The sequence below is a fragment of the Ictalurus furcatus genome, chromosome 11 (assembly GCF_023375685.1).
Source record: "Ictalurus furcatus strain D&B chromosome 11, Billie_1.0, whole genome shotgun sequence".
NCBI classification, from domain to species: Eukaryota; Metazoa; Chordata; class Actinopteri; order Siluriformes; family Ictaluridae; genus Ictalurus; species Ictalurus furcatus.
In genome coordinates, this window is record NC_071265.1 from 17,887,766 (window position 1) to 17,914,265 (window position 26,500).

Consider the following 26,500-nt stretch of genomic DNA (forward strand, 5'->3'; position numbering starts at 1 on the left):
AGCAAACAAACCCTTATTTCAAACTCAATTCTGGCCAATTACAATACAGATTCAAGGTAAAACGTTCATATGAATTTTCTGGGTTAACCTCAGTGGATGATGAGTTCCATTTTACTTTGGGTTTAGTTCCAAGGTTAAGCTAAAAACATAAAAAACCCCTCAAGGATCACTTTCTTATAACTGAGTCTACAGCCTAGTCCTTGAGGGCTGCCAAAGATTTGGGTGTCAGTGTGGATGATTTTCTTTTACACTGAGTTTCAATCACATGTTCACACAAGCCAAACAAAAAAGGCAAAAGCAGCTGGGTGCAAAATAAAAAAAAAAATGTAGGTGTGAGAGCACCCTAAAATGCAAAGTAAATCATGCCTTCTGAGAGCTATTTTTCAAGAGAACAATAGAAGATGAGAGCATCTGTATGCAGAGAATGAGAGATGTGTACATGTTAGGTTGTGTGCGATCGTGACTGACTTACCGTGGAACAGCACATAAGGACGATGATGAAGGCCTCAATGACGCCTCCAATTCCCACCATCCAGGTCATCCTCAAAAACAGGATCACACCTAGAATATTCTGCAGACAGGGGAAATATACTCCCATCAGCGTGCCCATCCGTGGAGCCTGTGAATACACACACATATACACACACAAACACACATTCAGACAAATTATAAGTAAAATGTACAAATGTACATAACTGAAAATATCATGTTGTAAGAACTCAGGATTTTTTTTTTTTTACATTTTCAATTGCAAAGTATATACAGTACACAATATATATAACATTGTAATACTGACACTTTCAAAACTGAGTTCTCATCTAGTTTTTCATATTTTCATATTGTCAGTTAATAGCATTAGTTACACATATTAATGTCCCAGTAAGATCTTGTCTTACTGTGTTAGTTAATTTTATTCAGTTTTATCCCTGTATAACGCCCCAACAGACGAGGGGGTGGTACAGGTTTGCTTCTCTCCAAAACATGGAAATTTACCTGTCTTTCTCCCTCTTGCTCATACACTTCCTTTGAATTTCATGCTGTTACAGTCACTGACCCTGCCAAAATGCACTTTCTTGTTTACCATCCCCCAGGTCAACTGGGGAAGTTCATCGATGAATTTGACATGCTACTGTCCACCATCCCAGATGATGGAACTCCTCTTCTGGTCCTTGGTGATTTCAACATTCATCTAGACAAACCACATGCAGCTGACTTTCTTGCTCTCCTTCCCACATTCGACCTCAAGCAGTTCACCACACCAGCAACCCACAAAGCCGGCAAACAGCTTGACCTAATCCTCACACGTAATTGCACCACACATAATCTTCTCATTACTCCTCTCCACACCTCTGACCATTTCTTTATCCAGTTCTCTATTTCTCTCCCCTCACCACCATCACTGTCTCCTCCCTCTATCTCTTTTCGTTGCAATCTTCGCTCCCTTTCCCCCTCACATTTCTCCTCTGTTGTCACAACCTTACTTCCCTCTGACAGCCACCTTTCCTCACTTGACTTAAACACCGCAACCGACATGCTATGTTCCACCCTAACATCTTCTCTTGACAGCATATGCCCCCTAACCTCCAAACCTGCTCGGACATCACCCTCTAGTCCTTGGCTCTCAGAAGCTCTGCGTAACAACCGGGCCAAACTAAGAGCATCTGAAAGGAAATGGCGCAAATCAAACAACCCAATTGACCTAACCAATTACCAGACACTTCTCTCTTCTTTTTCCAGTAGCATCTCCATTGCTAAAGCCACATTCTACCAAGAGAAGATTGGTAGCTCTCCCAACACCCGCATTCTTTTCAAAACCTTTTCCTCTCTACTCTGTCCCCCTCCTCCCCCTCCCCCTACTTCTCTCACTGCAGATGACTTTGCCACTTTCTTTACCAACAAGGTTACATCAATCTTGAACCAGTTCTCAACCCCAGACATGCATAGACCGACTCCTCCTCCGTGTAACTCCCAACTGACTTCCTTCTTTCCCCTCTCAGAGACTGATGTCTCTAAACTCCTCCTCTCTAGCCATCCCACAACCTGTCCTCTTGACCCTATCCCTTCTCACCTTCTTCAGTCCATCTCTCCCACACTATTACCTGCACTCACACACATCTTTAACACATCGCTCTCTACTGGCACATACCCTACCTCATTTAAGCAAGCCTGGGTTACCCCACTGCTTAAAAAACCATCACTCAACCCTGCTATATTTGACAACTACAGACCTGTTTCCCTCCTCCCTTTTCTTTCCAAAACTCTTGAAAGAGCCATTTTTAATCAACTCTCTAATTTTCTCACACAGAACAATCTCCTGGACACCAAGCAGTCTGGCTTCAAGAGCAACCACTCCACGGAGACTGCTCTGCTTTCCATCACTGAAGCCTTATGACTAGCAAGAGCAACCTCTAGATCATCTGTCCTCATCCTACTTGACCTCTCTGCTGCTTTCGACACTGTGAACCATCAGATCCTCATGTCAACTCTCTCCAGCCTGGGCATCACTGGAACGGTTCTGCGCTGGGTGGAATCCTATCTCTCTGACAGATCCTTCAAGGTATCATGGAGGGGAGGTATTTCTGAAACTCAGCAACTCACAACTGGCGTTCCAAAGGGGTCAGTTCTGGGTCCACTCCTCTTTTCTATCTACACTACATCTCTATTGCAGGTGATTGAGTCTCATGGCTTCTCATATCATTGCTATGCTGATGACACCCAGCTCCATTTGTCCTTCCAGCCTGACGATCCATCCGTCTCTGCACGCATCTCTGCTTGCCTTTCGGACATCTTGGTCTGGATGAAGGAAAACCATCTTAAGCTTAACCTGGCAAAATCTGAGCTTCTCGTGATCCCAGCCTGTCCCTCAATCAACCACAACCGCAATGTACAGCTCAGCTCACTCACACTCATGCCAACCAGGACGGCCAGGAACCTTGGGGTGATTCTTGATGATGGCTTGACCTTTACAGACCATATCTCAGCAACTGCAAGGTCCTGTAGGTTCATCATTTACATCAAGAAAATCTGACCCTACATCACCGAACAGGCTACACAGATACTAGTCCAGTCTCTTGTTATCTCTAAACTGGACTACTGCAACTCACTGCTTTCAGGCCTCCCAGCCAGCTCCATCAAACCCCTTGAGATGATTCAGAATGCTGCAGCGCGCCTCGTCTTCAACCAGCCCAAGAGAACCCATGTCACACCCCTCTTCATCTCCCTCCACTGGCTTCCTGTAGCTGCCCGCATCAAGTTCAAGGCCTTGATGCTCACCTACAAGACCTTGTCAGGAACAGCACCCTCCTACCTCAACTCTCTCCTGAAGGCCTACGTTCCCTCTCGCAATCTGCGATCGATTAGCGACCGACGTTTAGCAGTTCCAACTCAGCGTGGCGCAAGGTCCCTTTCCAGAACCTTCACACTAACTGTTCCTCAGTGGTGGAATGCACTTCCAATCTCAATCCAGACCACAGAATCTCTCACCATCTTCAAAAAACAGCTAAAGACCCACCTCTTCCATGAACTCCTAACCAACTCATAATAAAAAATAAATAATAATAATAAAAAAAATTGCACTTACACCTCTACTCTGCACTTTGCTTCTTCTGGAATTCAATTAATGGATCTTGTATGGTAGCACTACTTGTATTGTTCTCTGCTTGATATATCGCTTTGCTTGTATCTTTCTCATTTGTAAATCGCTTTGGATAAAAGCGTCTGCTAAGTGAATAAATGTAAATGTAAATGTATAATTATTTGTTATTATTCCATCCATCCATTTTCTGTGCCACTTATCCTACACAGGGTTGCATGGAGCCTGGAGTCTATTACAGGGAACCTGGGGCACAAGGCGGGGGCACCCTGGACACCCTGAATGGGGTGCCAACTTGGGGCACAAGGCGGGGGATACCTTGGATGGGGTGCCAATCGCACACACAGTCACACACTACAGACAATTTGGAAATGTCAATCAGACTACAATGCATGTCTTTGGACTGGGGGAGGAAACCAGAGCAGGTGGAGGAAACCCCCAAAGAACGGAGGGAACATGAAAACTCTGTGCACACAGGGTAGAGCCAGGATTCTAGCTACCAAATCCATAGGTGCAGCCTACAGCACTTTGGTAGCCCTTGTGGTGTTTAAAATGTGTTTTATAAATAAAGTTGACTTGACTTGAGTAATGTAGACTTCTTGTAAAATACAAAAAGACAGCAAACAACAAGAGTCAACATAGAGCCAACCAGCACCCACAGGGAGAACACAAAAATAATTGTTAGCATTTTCAGTATTTTCCAGTGTTTCCCATGGGCATAGTAGCTTCACATAGGTTTCGCATAGTAGGGCATGGGTTTCATATTTAATAAAAAAAACAGGTTTAGGCCATGCCCACTGTCTTTTAAATATGAATACAGATTTTTTTAAGCATTTAAGACATGTGGTTTAGGCATTCTCTCTCTCTCTCTCTCTCTCTCTCTCACAGAGAACAGTTTATAATTAATGATACATTGTGAACATCATGAATGAAGGTCAATTTGAGAGAGTTTGTCCTACTGGTGAATAAATACATTGATTTATCTTCTTTTCATTAAACTAAATTCTCAAGGACAAATACAAGTACAGAATACATGTTACCAAATGACATGTGTGAAATATTATGTTGGTGAAGGTGAAAGTATAGTTTTACACATCAGGAGGCTGCCTGTCTTAACTCCGAACCTCAATAACAGGCTCAGATTACGACATTTCACGCTGGTTAAGTCTTCATTTACTTACGCACTCATACACATAGATAAGTGAACGAAGCAGATGGCAGACCAAGAAACAAGACTTTTAATGTAATTATCCTGAAGCAAATATGCACATAATGTCTCTTATTTGAATGCAATTTATGCAAAAACAGAATCCCATATGGCATGATTGATTCTGGCTATAAATGTAATCTAAGGCAGAAATGATGTCTGGACAGATATAACATCATTTTAAAAAATGAGGTGCTGTAAAACTGGGACTCATATATGCATCTGTCTCATTATGAAAACAATTTCAGTTTGAATGTTATTTACATAGTATTTTCCACTTTATCTTGTAAAGCTTCTCAGTCACTATAGTCGACAAGCCAATATCCTATCTACAAGTGCACTCACTGACCACAGAACACCTTAAACGCTTACTCACTCATGTAATTATTCAGTCAGCCAATCATGTGGCAGGAGTGCAATGTATAAAATAATGCAGATACAATTAAAGAGCCGTACATCACCTGGTCTTCAACTGTACAATTTAAGTGGGCCTGTGCAGACTGTACTGTAGACTATTGTCAGCTGACATAATAGAACCTAGAACCTTTCATTTACCAATCAAACTCAAGGTTCAACATATTGTGCAATCTGAGATGCATTTCTGCTTACCATGGTTGTAAATAGTGATTATTTAAATTAATGAAGACTTCCTGCAAGCTGTAACCAGTTTGAACATTCTCCTCTGATCTCTCTCATCAACAAGGCATTTCCACCCACAGAGTAGTGTTTTTTGTTTTTCACACGATTCTGTGTAAACTGTAGAGACTGCTGTATGTGAAAATCCCAGGAGATCAGCAATTTCTGAAATACTCAAGGCAGCCTATCTGGCACAAACAACCATGCTGCAGTCAAAGTCACAGAGATCACACTTTCTCCTCGTTCTGATGTTGGATGTGAACATTAACTGAAGCTCTTGAACTGTATCTGCATGATTTGATGCATTGTGCTGCTGCCACATGATTGGCTGACTGGATAATTGCATGAATGTGCAGGTGTACAGGTGTTCCTAATAAAATGATCGCTGAGTATATATATAGTTATTTAATAAATAGATGGATTTTAACACTTTACTGATCTTAATACAATGATTTTTAGTAAGGTACTATTTCAAGCCTTTAATTTTCACAATTCCACAGGAAACTGCCTGTCTGCTATCTAATTCCAAACTCAATCCTTGTGTTTAATTTCCTTTAATCTTCTCCGCTGCTCTGCATAGCAACAACATAGAGAAAATGTCCTCTATATTTGTCTGCGTTCTTTATATGCTAATATCTTATGCTGTTTACCTGATGTCTGATACATGCTAATTAAATTTGGCATCTGTGTCCTTCAGTGTAGAGGAAGCGGGGGTTCATATACAATAAATATATTACATTTTTAACCAACCTTCCAAAGTCCAAGGCACTCTTATGGGGTACGCTGTGAATATAAAAATAAATTGTAAGTATAAAAGCCTTTATTTGTGCCACTGGAGCACCAGCAATGGTAATTGTTTACACCCAAGCAGGAACTTACTGCAGCTTCTCTTTTGTGTACGATTTAATTTTTAAATTTACATTTTAAAACTAGCATTCCAAATTCTTTTTCATGAAGATGAGGATGTTTCTGGAAGTGGTTGATGTTTGTATGCAATTAGCAAGCATTTAGGAATTAAACAAATGACCACAACTCTTATTGTTCAAATGTTAGAATTTGCATACAGACAGTAGTGGCTCATTTGTCATACCGATCCAATAACTGGGTGTCTATTATAAGTCTACAACTGTGGATAATTGGTGAGAAAAGAACATCCAGTGAACCACGGTTGTTGTAAACAACATTACAGTCATGTTTACAGTGACCTTAGAGAAGTCTGAGTGTGGAAATAGCTAACTTCTTAAAAGCAGGCAATGAACTGAAAGGTTGTGGGAAATATTTCCAACTGATAAGATGTTACTACTGCTACTAAAGCTTGAAGTGGTCACAGTATATGTACCTTTCACTCTGCATGCTTAGAAAAAAAATGGGTTCCTCAAGGATTCTTAGGTAGTGAATGGTTCTAGCTTTCTAAAGTGGTTGGAATAGTTTATGAATAGTAAACCATACGTAATACATAAAAGCAATGCTATTCTGTTAGATTACAAAAGCACGTTATTTCAGTAGATATATTTCAATTACCTTTGGAAGTGCTAAGAAATTCAAATAATGTCTAGTTCCCCAGACTTCTAATCACAACTGCCTGTTCTGATTAGCATACAAACCATGTATGACCTGGACTTTCAGTAGATCTTTGGTTATCATCTGCAAAGTCTCGCTCCTAGCATTCCACTAGTGACGTTACATAGCCCTTTGTTTTTGTGCATGCTTTTCCAGTATCGACCCTGTTCATTGAATTCCTCATAGCCTACTTAATTTTGTCAGCTGATCGCCCAATGCTTTGCCTGTCTATTGACTTGAAATATTGAATTGCCCTTTGGATTTGTCTGTTTTGTTCAATAAAAGCTGCACTTGCATCCAAATCCTATGTGTATCTGACAATCTGATACTGCTACAGTTCAGTTTAAATAAGTGTAATAAATAATTTTATTCTTATAAAATTTGGTTTCAGTTATGCAGTGCCTAAGATTAAGATAATGTCTCTTGTGATAAAAAGAACAAAACAAAACCTTTTCTCTGTACTTTACAGGGATGGTGAAACTTATTAATTGTGTCACATTCATTTATTTAATATTGCCAATGCAATCCATTGCTTTTGTGAGTCTATTTACAGTACAAACCATGTAAAGTCCCCTCTGAAAGTATTGGAACAGCAAGGCCAATTCTGTTGTTTTCACTATACATTGAAGACTTTTGGGTTTGATATAAAAAGATGAATATGAAATGACAGATCAGAATTTCAGCTTTCATTTCCTGGTATTTACATCTAGATGCATTAAGCAACTTAGAACATGGTACCTTTTGGTTGAACCAACCTATTTTTTAAAGTGATCAAAAGTAATGGAACATGTGGATAATGGATAGGTGTTACTTGCTGCCCAGATGTGTCTGGTTAAATTGATTGTTTAAAGAATTAATACCTCTGAATGTCTACTCTTGGTTTCAGCCCTAGCTTTTGCCTGTAAAGACTGCATTAGTTGCTATAAAAAGATAAACCAACATGAAGATCAGACAGCTGTCTATGGGAGAAAAGCAAGGCATTCTGAAGCTGAGAAAAGAGGGAAAATCTATCAGCACCTTAGCACAAGCATTGGGTGTAGCCAATACAACAATTTGGAATGTCCTGAAAAAGAAAGAAACCACTGGTGTACAACTAGACATGGAACAGGTCAGTCAAGGAAAACAATAGCAGTTGATGACAGAAACATTGTGAGAGCTGTGCAGAACAACAGTTATATTGATCAGCAACAACCTTCACAGCGCAGGGGTGAAGGTATTGCGATCCACCATTTGAAGAAGACTTCAAGTGCAGACTTGTGGCCATACCACAACCTGCAAATCACTCATCAGCAGTAAAAATCAGAATGCCAGTTTGGAATTCAAAAAGAAATACAGAGATGAGCCACAAAATTTATCCAACTAAGATTAACCTGTACCAAAATTATGGAAAGGCCAAAGTGTGGGGAAAGAATGGATCTGCTCATGAACCAAAACAGAATTAGCCTTCCTATTCCAATACTTTTGGAGGGGACTATATATTGTATCATATATTACTTGCAAAAAAAACATAAATCTTCCTTTACACATTTATCGTTTGTCATTATCTATAATTGCTGTAATTTAAATACACATATGCATCCCTGATGTTTACATGAATATTGTGGCAGTGTTCACAGTATAAAATACAGCAGTGCACAGCATCAGAAAATCAAATCTGATCTGATATGGATTCAGTGATTTGAGACAGTATTGACTACCAGATGAAGAGTGTGAAACAGAGATTCAATAAAGCTGTATGAACCTACACACAAAATATTTTTATATGTAGCATTTGTTTAATCAGTCATACCAATATGTTGAAAGCTTTAACTTAAAGAACTGCAGATCTCAACTATCCAAAGGAGAAGAAAAACTGTTTGCAGCGTCTAATAGGGTTCTTGTAATGTTTTCATCCGGAATCCTTCTAGCAACATTTCTCTATTTGGCATCATTATGGGTCCAGCGAGCCAAAAGCTGTGCTTTGTCACCACCACGCTGGCTGAAATGAGTTCTCATTATCAAACAGGTGGTGTATCAGGCAGGTGAGAATGTCTGAATCAACATCGCTTGGCAGAGGTCACTCTTTTTTCTGAGCTTGTCTGGGGAATAGCAGCCACTGTAGCCAGCTCACATTCAATTTATTTTTCCAGTAGCTGTCGCAGGTGTGTAATCAAGCCTCTCTGTGTGTGAGGATGTTTTTCTATGTGTATGAGTATGAACACAGACATGTGTGATTATATTTTCTCCTGGGGTGCTCCCGAGCTGCAAGGAACTCAGGTAATACAGTGACAGAAAGCAACACCAGATGCCCAGCGGCCCCCTGGGATATATGTCGACGGACCCTGGCTGTGAGGACTCAGGTGCCATCGGCGCTCTGCTGCCAGCGCCAGCTGCTCTCCCTTTTAATCCCTCACGCCCTTCTGCTGCGCCACCCTGCCTCTGACACCCAGTCACCCAGGGTGCCTGGCTCCACCTGGCCAGCTGTGGGGTCCAGATGTGTGGGATAGAGTTCGCATTGGACTCATCTACACAGTGACACTACAATTTACCCTTTTGCAAACTCATTAAGACGAAATACAAGCTCTAGTTCAGTTTATGAATAGCCTGAATATCACCCAATTATTATTTTTAGATTATAATTGGATGTTGTTCAATATTGTAGAAGAAAAAAAATCAATTGCTGAAATATGCAGGTTCCCCCACCCCCATCAACATAAAAGAGGATTTTACAAGTTAATCAATCACACCAGTTTATGAATATTATTATTTAATACTAATACTAATTCTAATACTATTTAATATTTTAAATAAAAATATTTTAAATATTATTTAAGAAATACAATATTATTTCTTTCACACTTTGTCATGAAATCCAAATCTTCAAATGAAGTTAATTATTTTGCTGATTAATGAATGAAGTTTAATTTGTGTGTCTTAAGAATAATAGTTTAGGCATGTTATCTCCTAGTAATAATCATTTACTTTGATTTCTGATTCCCCCAAAGAATAATAGCACACGTAAATAATTATTAGCAAACAAGCTTCCTAGCTGATATGGTTAATTCTTTGAGCAAAATGACAAGTAACAATTTTCAGAATAAATCTTTAGTTGTATGTTTCATTTTGTTATCATTATATAATTTAAATTTACTCTAAGGGCCTTTCACTTACTTTTTTTTTTGATCATAGAATTTTTATTGAAAATTTACATAACACCCCACCCAACAACCCCAACAAACAACCACAGCCAAAACCAAAAGAAAGGGGGAAACAAAAAAACAATAAACAAACAACCAAAGAAAAAAAAACACACAAAAAAACAAACAAACACAAACAAACAAACAAAAAACAAAAAACTAACAAACATAAAAACCCAAAACAACAACAACAAAAAAAGGGGGTAAGATGATCAGGAATTACAGTCCACCTCTCCTCAATCCACCACCAGGGTGCGTACATCATTGAAGTAGGTAATAAATTGTGCCCATTTTACCAAAAATGAGTCACCCCTGCCTCTGATGTTGTACTTGATTTTTTCAAGTTTTAAAAAGAAGATTAAATCCTTAAGCCAGACTGATATAGAGGGGGGTTGTGGAGAGGTCCAAGACAACAATATTCTGTGCCGAGCAAGTAACGATGCAAAGGCCACAACACTAGCTTGTTTATGGTTCAGAGGTTGACACTGAGATGGAACACCAAAGATGGCAATTAAAGGACAGACATCTAATTTGATTTTAAAAACGTCGGACATAGTTTTGAAGAAAGAGTTCCAAAAGTTCTGCAATTTGGGACAAAGTGCAAACATATGACTGAGGTTACAGGGCGAAAGTTTTAATTTTTCACACGTCAGGAACATTGGGATATATTTTAGACAGTTTACTCCTAGAGAGGTGAGCTCTATGGACCACTTTAAATTGTATGAAACTAAGTCTAGCACAGGACGTGGTGGTACGTATATTATCTAACGCTCTGCCCCAGTAATCATCCTCAAGCTCCAGGCCCAATTCCTCTTCCCAAGCACTAATGGTTTTGATATTGTAAGAATTGTCCTGTGACCAGATTGTTGCATATATCCGTGAAATAATGCCACCCTTATTAGGATTCAGCTTGAACATGCAGACTTTGTAGGTAAGGAGGGAAAACCAGCGAATAGGGAGGAGACACAATGCCTAACTTGAAAGAAACGGAATAGGTGAGACGGAGGCAGGCTGAATGACGAGGATAATTCAGAAAAGTTTGCAAACACATTATTAATGAAAAGATTCACACCCTTCTTTTCCCACAAAGAGAACGTGGAATCCATAAAGGAGGGGGAAAGAGGTGGCTATTACATATAGGTGCCATGGTTGAGGCCGAGATGGATTTAAAATGACGGCGAAACTGATAGAAAATTTTTAGAGAGGTACATACTATTGGATTATCCGTGTATTGTGAAAGGGCTATAGGAAGGGAGGAGAACACCATAGCAGGGAGGGAGGTTGAAGTACAAGACTTCGCTTCTAAGTGGCACCATGGAAGAGAGGGGGCCTGCACCCAGAGCACCAGTTTCTGAATATTAGCCGCCCAATAATAATACATGAAATTGGGCAAGGAGAGGCCGCCACTTAGTCGACTCCTCTGAAGTGAAAATTTGGAAACCCTGGGAGTTTTCCCTGCCCATACAAAAGAGGAGATTAATTGGTCTATATTCTTGAAGAAAGATTTGGGTAAAAACAAAGGGATGGACTGGAAAAGGTAGAAGAATTTTGGAAGAATATTCATTTTTACTGTGTTTATTCTACCAAGAGGGGATAATGGTAGAGCTGCCCATCTTTGGAAGGCCGACTTCATGTATGAAATTAAGGGTGTAAAATTCGCCGCCATTAACGCAGAATAAGAATGGGTGACATTAACTCCGAGATATTTGAATTTTGAGTCCTCCAAATGAAAAGGTATTTCAGTCTGTTTTATTTTTTGGCCAGATTGGTTTATGGGTAAGCATTCACTCTTCTGTAGGTTCAGTTTATACCCGGAAAATTTCCCAAAGTCATTTAATATGCGTATTATCTCAGGACTAGATGCAATCGGATCTGTAACATAAAGTAGTAAGTCGTCAGCATATAGGGCTAGTTTATGTTCAATTCCTTTGTGAATTATACCCTGAAATACAGGAAGAGTTCTAAGCGCCATCGAGAGAGGCTCAACTGCTATGGCAAAAAGTAAGGGAGACAGAGGACATCCCTGGCGCGTACCCCGTGACAGAGTAAAATAGTCAGATTTAGCATCGTTGGTATATATGGAAGCCTGCGGTTCCACATATAATAAACGGATCCATGATATCAGTCCATCCCCAAAGCCGAACCTCCTTAGCACCATAAAAAGATATTCCCATTCGATCCTATCAAATGCCTACGAGATGACCACTTCAGATGAGGCGCTGTTTTGTTTTGAATACAAAATGCTAAGTAGAGTACGAATATTAGAAAAGGAATGCCGTCCTTTTATAAACCCGGTTTGCTCCTCTGAAATAATGCTAGTGAGAACCCCCTCCAAACGAGAGGCCAAAAGTTTGGCTAAAATCTTGACATCAACATTGAGGAGGCTAATATGTCTGTACGAATTACATAATGTCGGGTCCTTCCCATCTTTGAGCAATAGAGTAATAGACGCTTGTCTCAATGTTTGTGGCAGCGTCCCTAGTTCTAAGGATTCCTCGAATACAGCCAGAAGTAATGGGGCCAATACAACATGAAATTTCTTATAAAATTCGGCAGGAAACCCGTCCAGGCCAGGTGATTTCCTAGATTGCAATGAGTTGATTGAGTTAGTGATCTCATCTAAGGTGATGGGGCTGTCAAGCTCAGATGCCAATAGAGGGTCAACTCCGGGAAAATCAATATTTCCAAGAAAATGGTCCATGTTACCTGAATTGTCAGGAGATCCAGCTGTGTATAAAGAGGAGTAAAAACTTTTAAAAGTTGAATTAATTTCTACAGGATCCGATGTTAATGCACCACTGGACTGCATAATCTGAGTGATAGAGCGCGAGGCCACTCGGCTACGCAGTTGGTGAGCCAACAACCGACCGACCTTATCTCCATATTCATAATAATTGCCACGTGTATGTAACAACAGCCTCTCCGCCTCACCTGTCGATAACAACTCGAACTCCGCCTGCAAATTAAGCCTTTGTTTATGCAGCTCAGGGGTCGGGTTGAGAGCATAGTGGTCATCAATGGCTCGAATATTATCCGATATCTCTTTTTTCTTATCCTTGCATTGCTTATTGGCATGAGCAGAATAAGAGATTATCTGTCCCCTTAAGAAGGCCTTTAAAGTTTCCCAAAGTAAAGAGTAAGAGATTGAATCAGTTTGATTAGTAAGAAGAAAATCATCTATTGAAGTAGAAATATACTTGCAAAACGCTGAATCGGATAAAAGTAGAGAGTTAAGCCTCCATGGTGGACGAAAGGCGCGATGTGAAGGTAGAAGAATGTCAAGACTTAGAGGAGCATGGTCTGAAATAACAATTGGTAGATATTCAGAGTTTACAACCCGAGAAATTAGAGAGTTATTAATAAAAAAGTAATCAATGCGAGAAAAAGATTTATGTACGTGAGAAAAAAAAGAATATTTTCTCACTGTGGGGTTAAAATACCTCCACGGATCAATGTAACCATTCTGAACCATAAACTCAGAACACCTTTGCCATTGCAGAGGGAGCCTTTGCAACAGTGCTAGATTTGTCCAAAACCGGGTCAATAACACAGTTTAAATCTCCCCCAAATATCAAGAGATGCGTGTTCAAAGCAGGAATTTTTGATAACAAATTCTGAGCAAAAGGAGCACTATCAAAATTCGGGGCATATACATTCACCAAAACTACTGCCGTTTGTGAAATTTTCCCTTCCACAATCACATATCTACCATTTACATCAGAAATAACGTTATCAAAAGAAAAGGGCACAGTCTTACTTATCAAAATAGAAACTCCCCTGGACCTGGAATCAAAATTGGAGTGGAACATATGCGATGTCCAGTGAACTTGGAGTCTGCGTTGATCCCTGAGACGGTGATGAGTTTCCTGAAGAAACGCAACGTCAGGTTTTTGTAGTTTTAAATGTGTCAAAACCTTGGATCTTTTAATGGGACCATTCAGACCTTTCACATTCCAACTCAGAAATCTGAATGAACTTCAGGTATTTTCCATCAATTTAGATTAGTACAGAATGGAGTACAGAGAGGTTGATATCAATAAGGAAAGGGGGGGGGGAAGGGGATGCGGGGAAAACCCCACAACAACAACACACCACCCCACCCTCACCCACCTCACCACCCGACCATCAATTATCTTCTCTCCATTCCCAAACAATGGAGGAAGAACCCTACAACACTGGAACATCTGATACTTGTGAACCGTACCTATTCTTGTTGTGTGAAGTCACTCCCGAGCAAAAAAACCAAAACACAGTCATCCTGTAGATTTACATGGAAACTAATATAGTTGTCCACACCCGCGTAGTTTTACAGTCCCATTACAGGTATTAATAAATCGGTTAACTGTTATATAGACAGATTAAGATGGAGGAAACCGTTCATTAAACCATCTTTGCGCTTTCTGGGGACAGTCGAATTGTAGCGTCTCATCACCGAGGTCTATCCGAAGGCGAGTAGGGTATCTGAGAGAAGACTGCACATTTCTCTCACGCAAGCTGTTTCTCACCGCAGCGAAGGCCGCTCTCCTCTTAGCGACGCTGGAGCTGAAGTCAGGAAAGATGAAGACCTTACGGACCTGATGGAAAAGTTGATTCCAATTCCCGCGTCGAACAACTTTTTCTCTGTCGTGAAAGTAGTGAAACCGCACAATCATCACTCAGGACCTCTGATTCTCTCGCTGTTCCTCCGAGGGCACGGGGCCAATGCGGTGCGCTCTATCCAGCAATGGAGCAGTCGGAAAGATTTCTGATCCGAGCACATCCTGGAAAAATTTAGACATAAATGTTACCGGATCGCTCCCTTCTTCTCGTTCCGGAATGCCGATGAGATTGCAGCGGGACTCTAAATCCTCAACTTTCTCGGTGAGTTGTTTGTTAGCCGAAGTTGGCTTCAGCACCATCTGTTCCAGTGCTACAATGCAGTCACTGTAATCGTTCAGGTGCTGGTCAAGCTTGTCAATACGCCGTCCTTGTGATTCAATGCCCGATTTAAAACTCTCAAACGACGCAACAACTGGGGCCAGAGCGGAGTCAATAGCTGCTTTCACCTGAACTGCGATGGTAGACGTGAGCTCCGCTATTAAAGTGTTGCGGAGATTTTCAAAATCCAGCGGTAGCTTGTCGCCATGACTCGTCGTGCTCGGTGAAAATTTAGGTTTCCGTAGTCTTTCAAAAGCCATAATTCCTTTCTGGTTATAGTCGTGGACCGAGTAATTGAAAAGGAGCGCACCAAATGTCTTAGAAAAGATTCAGGTTGCCTGAAAAGTACAATTAAAAGATAAAATGCTCACTCCACTCGTGCCTTCTCACTTACATGCTCAGCCGGAAGTCCCTCTTTCACTTACTTAAAGACTAGGACTTACTCCTATGCTTTGGATCATTGTCTTGCTGCATAATCCAGTTGTGCTTGAGTTTCAATTTACGGACTGAAGACCAGACATTCTCTTTTAGGATTTTCTGGTAGAGGTCAGAATTCATGTTTCCCTCAATTATTGTAAGTTGCCCAGGCCCTGAAGCAGCAAAGCATCCCCACACCATCACACTTCCACCATCATGCTTGACCGTAGAATGGTGTTCTTTTTGTGGAAGTCTGTGTTTGGTTTATGCCAGATGTAATGGGACACCTGTCTTCCAAACAGTTCCACTTTCGACTGATCAATCCACAGAACATTCTCCCAAAAGGTTTGAGTATCATTAAGGTGTGTTTTGGCAAAATTCAGATGATCCTTAATGTTCTTTTGAGTTAGCAGTGGTTTTCACCTCATCATTCTTCCATGGATGTCATTTTGCCCAGTGTCTTTCTGATAGTGGAGTCATGAACAGTGATCTTTACTGATGTAAGAAAGGCCTGTAGGTCCTTTGATGTTGTCCTTGGGTCTTCTTTGACTTGCTGGATGAGTACTTTTTGTGCTCTTGGAGGAATTTTAGAAGGTGGCCACTATTGGGAAGGTTCACTACTGTGCTGAGTTTTTCCATTTGGAGATAATGGCTCTCACTGTGGTTCTTTGGAGTCCCAGAACCTTTGAAATAGCTTTGTAACCCTTCCCAGACTGATGTATTTCAATCACTTACTTCATCATCATTTCTGGAATTTCTTTCAACTTTGCCATAGTGTATTACTGGGTAAGACCTTTTAACCAACTTCATGCTGTTGACAAAGTTCTATTTAAGTGTTGATTTGATTGAACAGGGTTTGCAGTAATCAGGTCTGGTTGCATCTAGTCCGGCTGGAGCCCCATTATGAGTGCACTTTCATAGATTTGGGGACTTAGTAACTACAGGGGCAAATATATTTTCACACAGGCCCAGTTGGTATTGGACAACTTTTTCGCTCAGGTTGCCTTTGTTTTACCTTAGATTTTGTTTTAATTTCTGAAACAATTTAGTATGAGATGTACACAAAAATAGATGAAATCAGATATCAAATCAAATACTTTTTCACAGAACTCTATTTTCAGTTGGTCATTAAGATATGATATGAGTCTTGAACTTACTTGCTTGGACACAATAATACCAATAGTCATAATTGAGTTGAAGCAATGGAACATTAGACAGTATGATAACTGGCAGTGCTTTAATTGTTCTAGTGTGTCTGTCTGAGAGAGCACTTATCTACTGAATGAAGATAAACACAGAAACTAATTATGTTAAAATGGACATGGGATTGGCAAACAACTTTGTGAGAAAGAGATAAATTTGCTCCCAATTAGCATACATTAGACTACAGGCTCATTTTTGGCTACAGTACCCCCTTTCAATGATCTTTTAAGCCAGGTACTCCTTTACTGGAATATTCACTTAAAAATCGCATTCACTGCAGTGATTAACCATATACTGCGGATTAATATCTAAATAGATTATGAAATAATAGACAGTGAGATAATTAGTTTCATGGAAATGTCATTCCTACGTATTCACCTCAAAACATTTTCTCATCTAACTCAACACCCTTTAATATATAGATGTTACACAGTATGGCCAAAAGTATGTGGACACCCAACCATGACACCCATATGAGGGTCTTCCCCAAACTTTTGCCACTAAGTTGGAAACACATAATTGTCTTGAATGTCTATGCTGTAGCATAAATATTCCCCTTCACTGGAACTTAGGGACCAAAGCCTTTTGCAGGATGATAAAGTGAGGTCCATGAAGACATGGGTTGCCAAGGTTGGTGTGGAAGAACTTGAGTGGCCTACACAGAGCCTTGACCTCAACCCGCTGAATGCATTTGGGATGAACTGGAACACCAAATTCGCACCAGACCTTCTTGCCAAGCATCAGTACCTGACTTCAGTAATGCTCTTGTGGCTGAATGAGTAGAAAACCCAATAGTCACGCTCTAGAATCTAGTGGAAATCCTTCCCAGAATAATGCAGACTCTTTTAGCAGCAAAGGGGGACCAACTCAATATTAATGGCCATGGTTTTAGTATGGGATGTTCAGTGGTCTGGTGTCCCCATACTTTTGGCTATTTCAGAACAGCTAAGTGTAGTTATGGTAGTAGCTCTGTCAAAAGACCACACCCAAAATCATCTTTCCGCAAGCTCTCTGCCTGTTTCTGTTTCTCTCTCTCTCTCTCTCTCTCTCTCTCTCTCTCTCTCCCCACTTCTTTGTTTGGATAATTTAACAATTTAACTTTTCTACTTATTGTTAAAAGCTTTTTCGTTGTCACACTGAACTGTCATTCTACAAGGTAAAACTGAACAGTACCTCATTAGAGATACTGGGATAACAAGACAAAATCCATTATGACAAACTTGTGGTTCTCACACTTGATACACAGTGTACAGAAATGCCATTTTGCTCCACCCTGGCTGTGAGTAAAGGTCCTCCTCTTTTCATCAGTCTGAAGCTCCTCATTAAAATTCAGCCCTTGGGTTTTGATTAATGTCATGTCATGTTGCATTGCTCTGGCTCCACGCTTGATTGCATTAATAATTGTCCTAAGCAGAAATTTCACAGTCATATTTCTATGGAGTGACGAGATAGATGGAGGTGGGGACTGTGAAAAAGGGATTCAATACATACTGGATGCATGAGGCAACGTGTTTTTTCCCCCGAGATGTCATATTATCTTGGTCTGAGCGATGATGTATTTATTTTTTTCTGACCATATGCCCTTTATGCCCTTTCTGGATCAGTGGCTAAAATATGTACTATAAAACACAATGCTAGCTCATGCCATATTTCCATACTGCATGCCTGGCTTATGGCTTTTGCTTCATTCATTTAAAGCATCTGAAATAACCAGGGTCTCATGTGTTCCAGCTGACCCTCTCAAAATGGAGGCTGATTGGAGTGCAGCTGTTTTGTCGGTGAGATAATTACGTTTGAGACACGCTCTAAAACTCAGGGAAGATTAAACTTCTCCCTTCAATCGCTATGAGAGTACAAACTCCTCTCTCTCTCTCTCTCTCTCTCACACACACATACACACTGTCTCTTATCTTTGCATTGATAGTCAGTAGATGTTAAAAACCACTGCATTTTTAATTCTAACTCAAGTCGGTAAACTACCACTGACATCTTAGCAAAGACATAAATGACTGCATTGCGCTGTTACTTGCTTAACATTCTGAGGTAAAAAATATAACTGTTTCACACAGTTTTGAGCCAGCCACATTGCAAAAAATGACAGCAAATGAAAATATTTTGAATATAGTCAAATTTATCTAGTATTTCAAATTATGAGATTACAATAAACCAAATATAAGAGTATTAAACTATTTCTAACCTTTTTTTATTTTTAACCTCCAACTGTTAAAACAAACCTATAGGAAAAAGAGAAAATGTCTGTGGTGGCTCAGTGGTTAACACTTTGGGCTACTGAATGGAAGGTTATGAGTGCACTGCCAAGCTATTACTGTGGGGTCCTGAGCAAGGCCCTTAATCCTCAGTTGTATCCTGTCTCAACTGTAAGACACTTATAAAAGCATCAGCCAAATATTTAAAAAGAACAGTGATCTTCAACTCAATCAGATGCTTCCAGACAGTATTCACCCCCGACCCCATGAGTATTTTGACTCTTTTTGCTGCATTGCAACATCAAATTTAAGCATATCAGAATAGACTTTTTTCCTGCTGCTTTTAAAGTGACTCTCTACAGAAATAACATTAACCCTTAAATTCATACATGTTTCGCCAAACATTATTACATATTCTGGTTGTTAGTGACCCAGTGTATATATCTAACATGGTTCTTAACTGAACCTTAACTGCCCCAATAGTATACAACTGTCCTAATATTTTATTAACAATTACAAAATAATAAAATACAGCATTTCTCATTATATTTTGACATTTGTCATTAAACAGATGCAAAAAATATACACCATTAAAAAATTATGCACTAATAATTCATGCGTGCGCTAAAATAGTGAAAGTATTGTAGCATTTTCATTCAATGTATCATTCATGTATCATGTATAATTTTCATGACTAATAACAATGTTATCAAGTAATATTATGATAGGCAAATGTGGTACCTTCTGTGCTTCCCCTGGTAAATTCAGCATCTGGTTCATATTCAGGATCCGGCTCATTGGATACGTTACTCTCAATAGGCTACTATCGTGTTCATAATCATCAAAATCAACATTTTGTTCACTGACAGCTTCACTGTCAGATTCACCGTCAAATGACGCTAATATTTGATTTGAAACTTGTTCTGCAGTCAAACGCTCTGTTACGATCCGAGACTGGGACAGAAAGTAAGTGCAGGATCAAAGTCTTTATGGACAACTGCAGTCAGCGTACAAGCAAACGGGAACCAAGGTTTAAACAAGAACTCGAACTGAGGCATGAAACATGAAACTTAGAACAAGACTTGGAACCGCTACCGCTTATCACAATTACCCACTTCAACAAATACTCATCTGTCGCTTAACTATGGCCTGAAACAAGAAACTAGACTTGCCAATCATTTAACTAGGACTATGGCATGATACAAGAAACTAGACATGGCAATCATTTAACTAGGACTATGGCATGATACACGAAACCAGAGCAGAACATGGAACATTACCGCGTGGCACCATTACCCCAATAGGTATGTAATACTGTGCACAGTGCGCAGCAACACGAGGCGTTCAAATAACAACTCTGATTACCTTGAGTGTTGATAGCTGTTAATAATCATTACACTCCCAAATTAGATGGAGAATGTTGATGGCCAGCAATTTTCAGGCCATGCCACTGATTTAAGTCTGGGTTTTGACTCAGCCATTCCAAAACACAAACCTTCTTTTTCAAGCCAATCCATTGTTTTTGCTCTGTGATTTGGATTGTCTTGTTGTTTCACTCTAAATGCAGATGTCTGGCTGACTGGAGCAGGTTCTCCTCAACAATATGCTTATATTTGACTCCATCTATGTTGCCTGTGATGCTGACAAGCTTTCCAGTTCCTCCTGCTGACATGCTTTGGTTTGCACCAGGCAATATGCTTTGGCTTTAGACTGAATGCCTTAACTTTTGTCTCATTAGACCGTAAAATCTTTTTCCAACAGCTTTCAGATTTTCTAACATGGCCTTTCTCAGAAGTGACTTCCATAGAGGCTGAATCTGTGCAGAGCTGAGGATATTGTTGAGGTCTGCACAGGTTCCGGTTGTAGCTGGATTCTTAGACACTTCTCTGATAACTGCCCTTCTTGCTAATTCTTTTCACTGTTAAAATGGATTTCACAGTACTCCTAAGAAAGTTCAAAGCTTTCCCTATGTTTTAATAACCTTCTCCACCTTATTCTTCCTAAGATGGAAGCTTCAAAGGCAGTTCCTTGGTGTCCTTCATGAAAGCAGGACTGATCTGATCTACCATTTTAGCTGTTAGACATCCCAAAGTCAGAGATATTTATTATGCAAACATAAAATTGGACATAGATGGATGTAAAATAAACACAGGACTAGCCTATTTAACATTTATTATTAGTTGCATACTTGTCAATTATGCAGTTTTTAGACTTTAAAACTAATTCTGAAATCATCTAAATACTATTTCATTATTTCTGTAAAGGGCAACTTTAAAATGAGCAAAGAAAAAAAAATCTCATTTGCATACACTTAAATTTGATGCTGCAATAAACTAAAACAAGAAATAACCTCTGGGGGGTAATTACATTCTCGAGGCACTGTATGTCAAGACTATTTTTTGCTTCCTGTATGTCTGACTTCCTAATCATGGAAGCATTTGTTGATCAACACAGACTCAGGGGGGAAGAGAAAGAAAAAAAGAAAAAAGAAAGAGAGAGCGCTAAACAGTAGTGCTGTCTAATGAGTGCCTCTTCTTAGGCTACTTGGGATTATCTTTATGTCAAAGCGTAAAAAGTTAATTGAGAAAGCAGAAAGCTGAAATCTCATATTACCTTGCCATATAGCTGTCTCCACGAACAACTATACTGCCTGTCAAATCTTCCATGTAATGTTTGATTTTAACCGATTCTAAGCAAGTGTGGTAGTGCCGAGAGTAGACTCGAGCACTGGGCTACTCTAGGAGGGGAGCTGGATCAAAAGGTCTGAGAAAGATGTTGCCATGTATTCATTAGAAATATATTTATTACAAATTTTGAAAGGCTTTGAAAAAATGGAATGGAAATCAAATGGAGTGAAAGACACTTGATGTAGGCTCGTGTGTGTAAAAGGCTGTATGTGAGTGTGAGTGAGTATGCGTTACCTGTACAGGCTTCTTGCGCGAACCTTCATTGTTCTCAGCTTCCTCGTGTTCCTTGCTGCCCTGAGGCAGGTTGGAATAGTTGGCAAGGCTACTGAGCAGAGACGATACCATGGGACTAGTGTCCATCTCCTCCTACAGCACACACACAAACGCACATAGAAGAACCCGCTTCAGTAGTAATAGAGATGTAACACGTAAACATTCAAATGCACTAAAAATGTAAAATAGGCAGTGATGGCTGGTTGCAATATTGAATGGAAAACAAATTCTACGAACCAATCAATAACTCACCATTACTATTATAGAACTTACTATAATAAGCTCTATAATAATATAGTGCTATAGAAGTGAGCCTTTTAGATATTTACATTGTAAAAGCATTGGCATAAATTATTATGCATACACAGGAACACACACTCACTCATCCATGAGGAAGCCATGTCTCTTCTAAATATCACACACAGGAAACAAAAAAGCTGCTTGTCATTAGCCAGCTCTTTTCTTCAAACCAAGGAACGCAAACCTTACTTTTTTGTTATTTCTCCCTTAGAATAATTTGTACTTTGATTGGATGATGTGTGCTTAGTCTATTTATTTGTAGTATCTCCTCCCAAAGGCATTTTGAAATAAGTTTTTTTTTTTTTTAATGGCCAAGAATGTAATCATGTAATAAAAATATAATGTTTATTACCCCCGCTATTTTATTTCACATGCACCCCGTCACTGCTGATGACATGTTATGAATGTAACAGTGAGGTGGGATTAAATTAAATACATTAGCCCCTGTCGACAGTAAAACTAGGGAGCATTTCATAGTCTATAATGCATGTATGCATACCTCAAACAGCGCCATGTTTTTGCCATCATACTGCTGGCCCTTCTCTGGATCACTGCTGTTGATGAAAGGACTGCTCTCCTTGGGATTCCCATCTCCTGAAAATGACCAGAAGCATTACACATTACAGCAAAAACAAATAATAAACTAAGATACATACAACATCATCATATGCAAAACAACAACAACAACGACGACGAGTGTGAATTTCCACAAGAGAAATGTTAAGTTAAATAATTGCAGCACCTTTTTGCTTAGAAATGCAGATATTCATTTTGGCTTTATAAAGAGCAAAAAAAAAAAGAAGTGAATTTCCCCCCCATACTTAAATGTGATTATGGACCTTGAGAGCAGTTCTGTGTTTGAATATTCGGTTTAGGTGCACCACGAACTTTTACGAAATGAATTTTTTAGGGAATCTTAGAGGTCTCGCTTAAGAATCTCTGGCACAAAGTGACTGCTGATCTGTGCTTTCGAAGTACTAAAGAAGAGCTATGCTTCTGCTAATAGCCCCTGTACTGTTAGTAAACCACTTGGAGTTGGAATTTGCTCCAGGGCTATTTATAGAACTGGCTGACAGGCTTATACTAGTGACAGAGACTTCTCCACACACTCACACCACAGGTGAAGAATGATAACAAGGCTACCACAGTCTCATAGACTTACATAGACTACATAGACACTTAGAGCATGACATAACCTTACATGCATAAAGTATATGAACAGAGTAAACACTAGGGCTGTCAGATTGAACTTTCTGACTGCAAACATAATTCAAAAGTCAATGTATTTCTAAACTGGTGCCAACGTATTTCTAAAATGGTGTCATCATCACCAGAAGAGCCACTCGTGACCCAGTCAGAGGGAACATCATACAAGCACCGTATTAGCACTCCGATACGAACCATCAACTTTTACTCATGGGGATGTGTTTGTGGTGTGGGAAATGAGGTAGAAATGACAGCTACATGCTTCCCATATAATTCAATATATAGAATGAAGTTGTGCAGTGTGACATGGTGTAGTACATGCAAGAGTCCACTATAGAGCAGCAGTTGATATTTTGTAAATAAATGTATACTTCTTCTTATAGTCACATGTGAAGCAAGAGCACCTTACATTTCATCAGAGAATAGATTTTAAAGTAACAGTTCTGTTATTTAATTATTCTATTCAATCATATTTGTAAAAGTAATGCTTGTGCTTAATGATACAAATAGAATATAACCATAACCACAATACAACCAAGTTATGTAATGCACTATGCAGTGTGTTATGCTCCCGCCGGCAGATGGCACTGCGGCGTCGACATGCACGCGCGGCTTTAGAGAGTGCACGTGCACGAGACTTTTGTACATGGACATGCGCCTTTGTTTGTTTTGGTTTTCCCCTTGTTTAAGCATTGGTTGATGTTCGAGGGTGTGTCTTGATTTACTCCAGGTGTCTGTGATTTAGTATTGATTGTGTTAGTTATTTAAACCCCTCGCGTTGCTGTGCACTTCGCGCAGCATTTACTTTCGTAACTAAATGAGTGTTTGAACCTGAATGTAATGGTGAATACGCTATGCATGCTAAGCGGTCTTGTTTACGTGTCCTGTTCTGTTCCCTGCCTCGCATCCAGTTTCTCGTTTAAGGTTGATTATCTGTCCCTGTCTAGACCGCGGTTCCTTGTTTATTGATCTAAGTTTCAAATAAAGACGCTGATCTGCGATTGCTTCTACCTCCAGTCCCGTGTCGTTACACAGTGTATGAACACAGGACTACTAATTCTTTACTACAAATGAGAAACTGGAAAATCTTATTTCTACTACAATAGTGAAAAATTAAAAAGGCAACCTATGTCTTAAAACATATCTTCTTGCAAAACTTCTGTACATGCGACCAGAATATCTGAGCTCCTTCACTCTTATCTTGTTGCTTTCATAGTATATTTTCCTGAATGTGACATGCAGAACCTGGAAGTATGCTTCAGCATGTTGAGTTGATTAAAAAGATTTCAAACACATCTAACTGTAACCAAAGTCCAGTACCAAGCAATGAAAATTAAGGAATGGAGCTATAATCTTTCATTGTTGTGCAGGTCAAGCTTTTCAGTTTACACTACTCATTCATTCAGTTCACATACACTGAGAAATCATTTATTCAGTGGAGCTTCATTTCTGTGCTCTTACTCTATGAGCCAGTTAATATATGTAAATTGTCTGTATTGGACTATCAGACTCCTATAAATGCGCATTACCACAATATATATTCAAATTTAATTTACTGGCCGAACAAAACCATTTAGTGTGTGTGACGCTGTTTTCCATGCTTAATGTAAATAACTGTGGGATTTTATTTGAGCCAGTGGCTGTTGACTATGGGACATAACAGCACCTCTATGTTCAAACACCATCTGGAGTGGCCAGTGGAGTGGCTGTTTAAAGTCTCTGAGGTGTTGAGGTGTTTAATTTTGTGGTGTTTGGTGGTAACTGGCCCAAACAATGATTAGTCAGAGAGAATTTTAGCCCAGGTCAAATTTAACTGATGGTCCCTAGTGTAAAGTGCATAAATTATTGTTCTAACGAAATAAACCTTGACAGCTTAACAGTATAATATTCAGCATCCATTAATGGCAAATAATGATTATCCATTAATCAATAAGAATTGAGTGTTTATCCCTGGGGTATTTGACACTTTAACTGACTATGACAGCATGAATCAAGACCCCCTCCTAGTAGACCCTTTTAGAACGCTAGAACAGTTAACCATCCAAAGAACCCTGTCACGCAAGAGCAGCCGTTTTTAGCTATACACTCACTAGCCACTTTAACAGGAACACCTGTACGCCTGCTCATTCATGAAGGATGCAGGTACAGGTCAAGAGCCTCAATTACTGTTCACATCAAACATCAGAAGGGTGAAAAATGGGATCTCAGTGACTATGAACATGGCATGTTTGTGGTGGCAAACAGGCCAGTTTAAGTATTTCAGAATCATTTTTTTCCTCAGCCATAGAGTGTAAACAATAGTGTGGTGCGAAAAACAAAAAAGAAACATCAAGTGAGCGATAGTTCTGCAGGCAGAAACATGCTGTTGATGAGTGTCGTCAGAGCAGAATGTCCAGACTTGTTCAAGCTGACTAGAAATCTATGGTAACACAAATAATTTGAGAAATCTGAGGCTACAGTGAGAACAAGTTTCTAAAAACTGGACAGTTGAATATTGGAAAAAAACCAGGCAATGTACAGCTCTTGACCTGTATGTACATCATTTTATACATTGCTCTGCTATCACTAAATAATCACTCTTTACAACTGTGGTGAGCAGAAAAGCCTCTCAAGCCTCTTGCCCATGATAGCCTCAGATTCTTGTTCTTGGCTGACAGGAGTGGAACCTAATGTGGTCTTCTGCTGTTGTAGCCACCCACCTCAAGGTCGATGTTTTGTGCATGCTGAGAATCTTTTCTGGCAAATATAAGAAAGACAAAAGAACAGTCTGAAAACTGTTTTGTTTTCAAGAGGGAGACATAAACCAATGATTCTGTCTGCATTACCAGAAACTAATCCTGTAGTCTGTCATCCTTACAAACATTCATTTCCCATATGCTGTCAGGAGGATATTATATATACTCAGTCATTCTGTATGCATCTGTGCATAAAGCAGCACATAAACATATGTTTCACATGGCTACAATATCCCTGAGGGCTCTAAAGCATAGTTTCTAAAGCTGCCTAACTGGCACATACAGCCTGAGAGGCTGACCTTAAATTATTAAATGACACAACTAATCCTTTTTCTTTCCCTGACAAGATGTGTTGAGCATGAAGCCACATCCAATCGCTTTGCA

At 39.7% G+C, this 26,500-nt stretch overlaps 1 protein-coding gene across 1 annotated transcript in view; it reads right to left on the reverse strand.

Moving 5' to 3' along the window:
• Positions 1–26,500, reverse strand: part of slc12a5a (solute carrier family 12 member 5a) — a 110,817-nt gene that overhangs the window by 36,848 nt on the left and 47,469 nt on the right. Inside the window, exons 2-4 of the mRNA XM_053637086.1 lie at positions 22,675–22,769; positions 21,837–21,968; positions 473–619 (exon numbers count right to left, since the gene is read on the reverse strand). Of these exons, the coding sequence (XP_053493061.1) occupies positions 473–619; positions 21,837–21,968; positions 22,675–22,769 (374 nt within the window). The remainder of the gene's footprint in view (positions 1–472; positions 620–21,836; positions 21,969–22,674; positions 22,770–26,500) is intronic.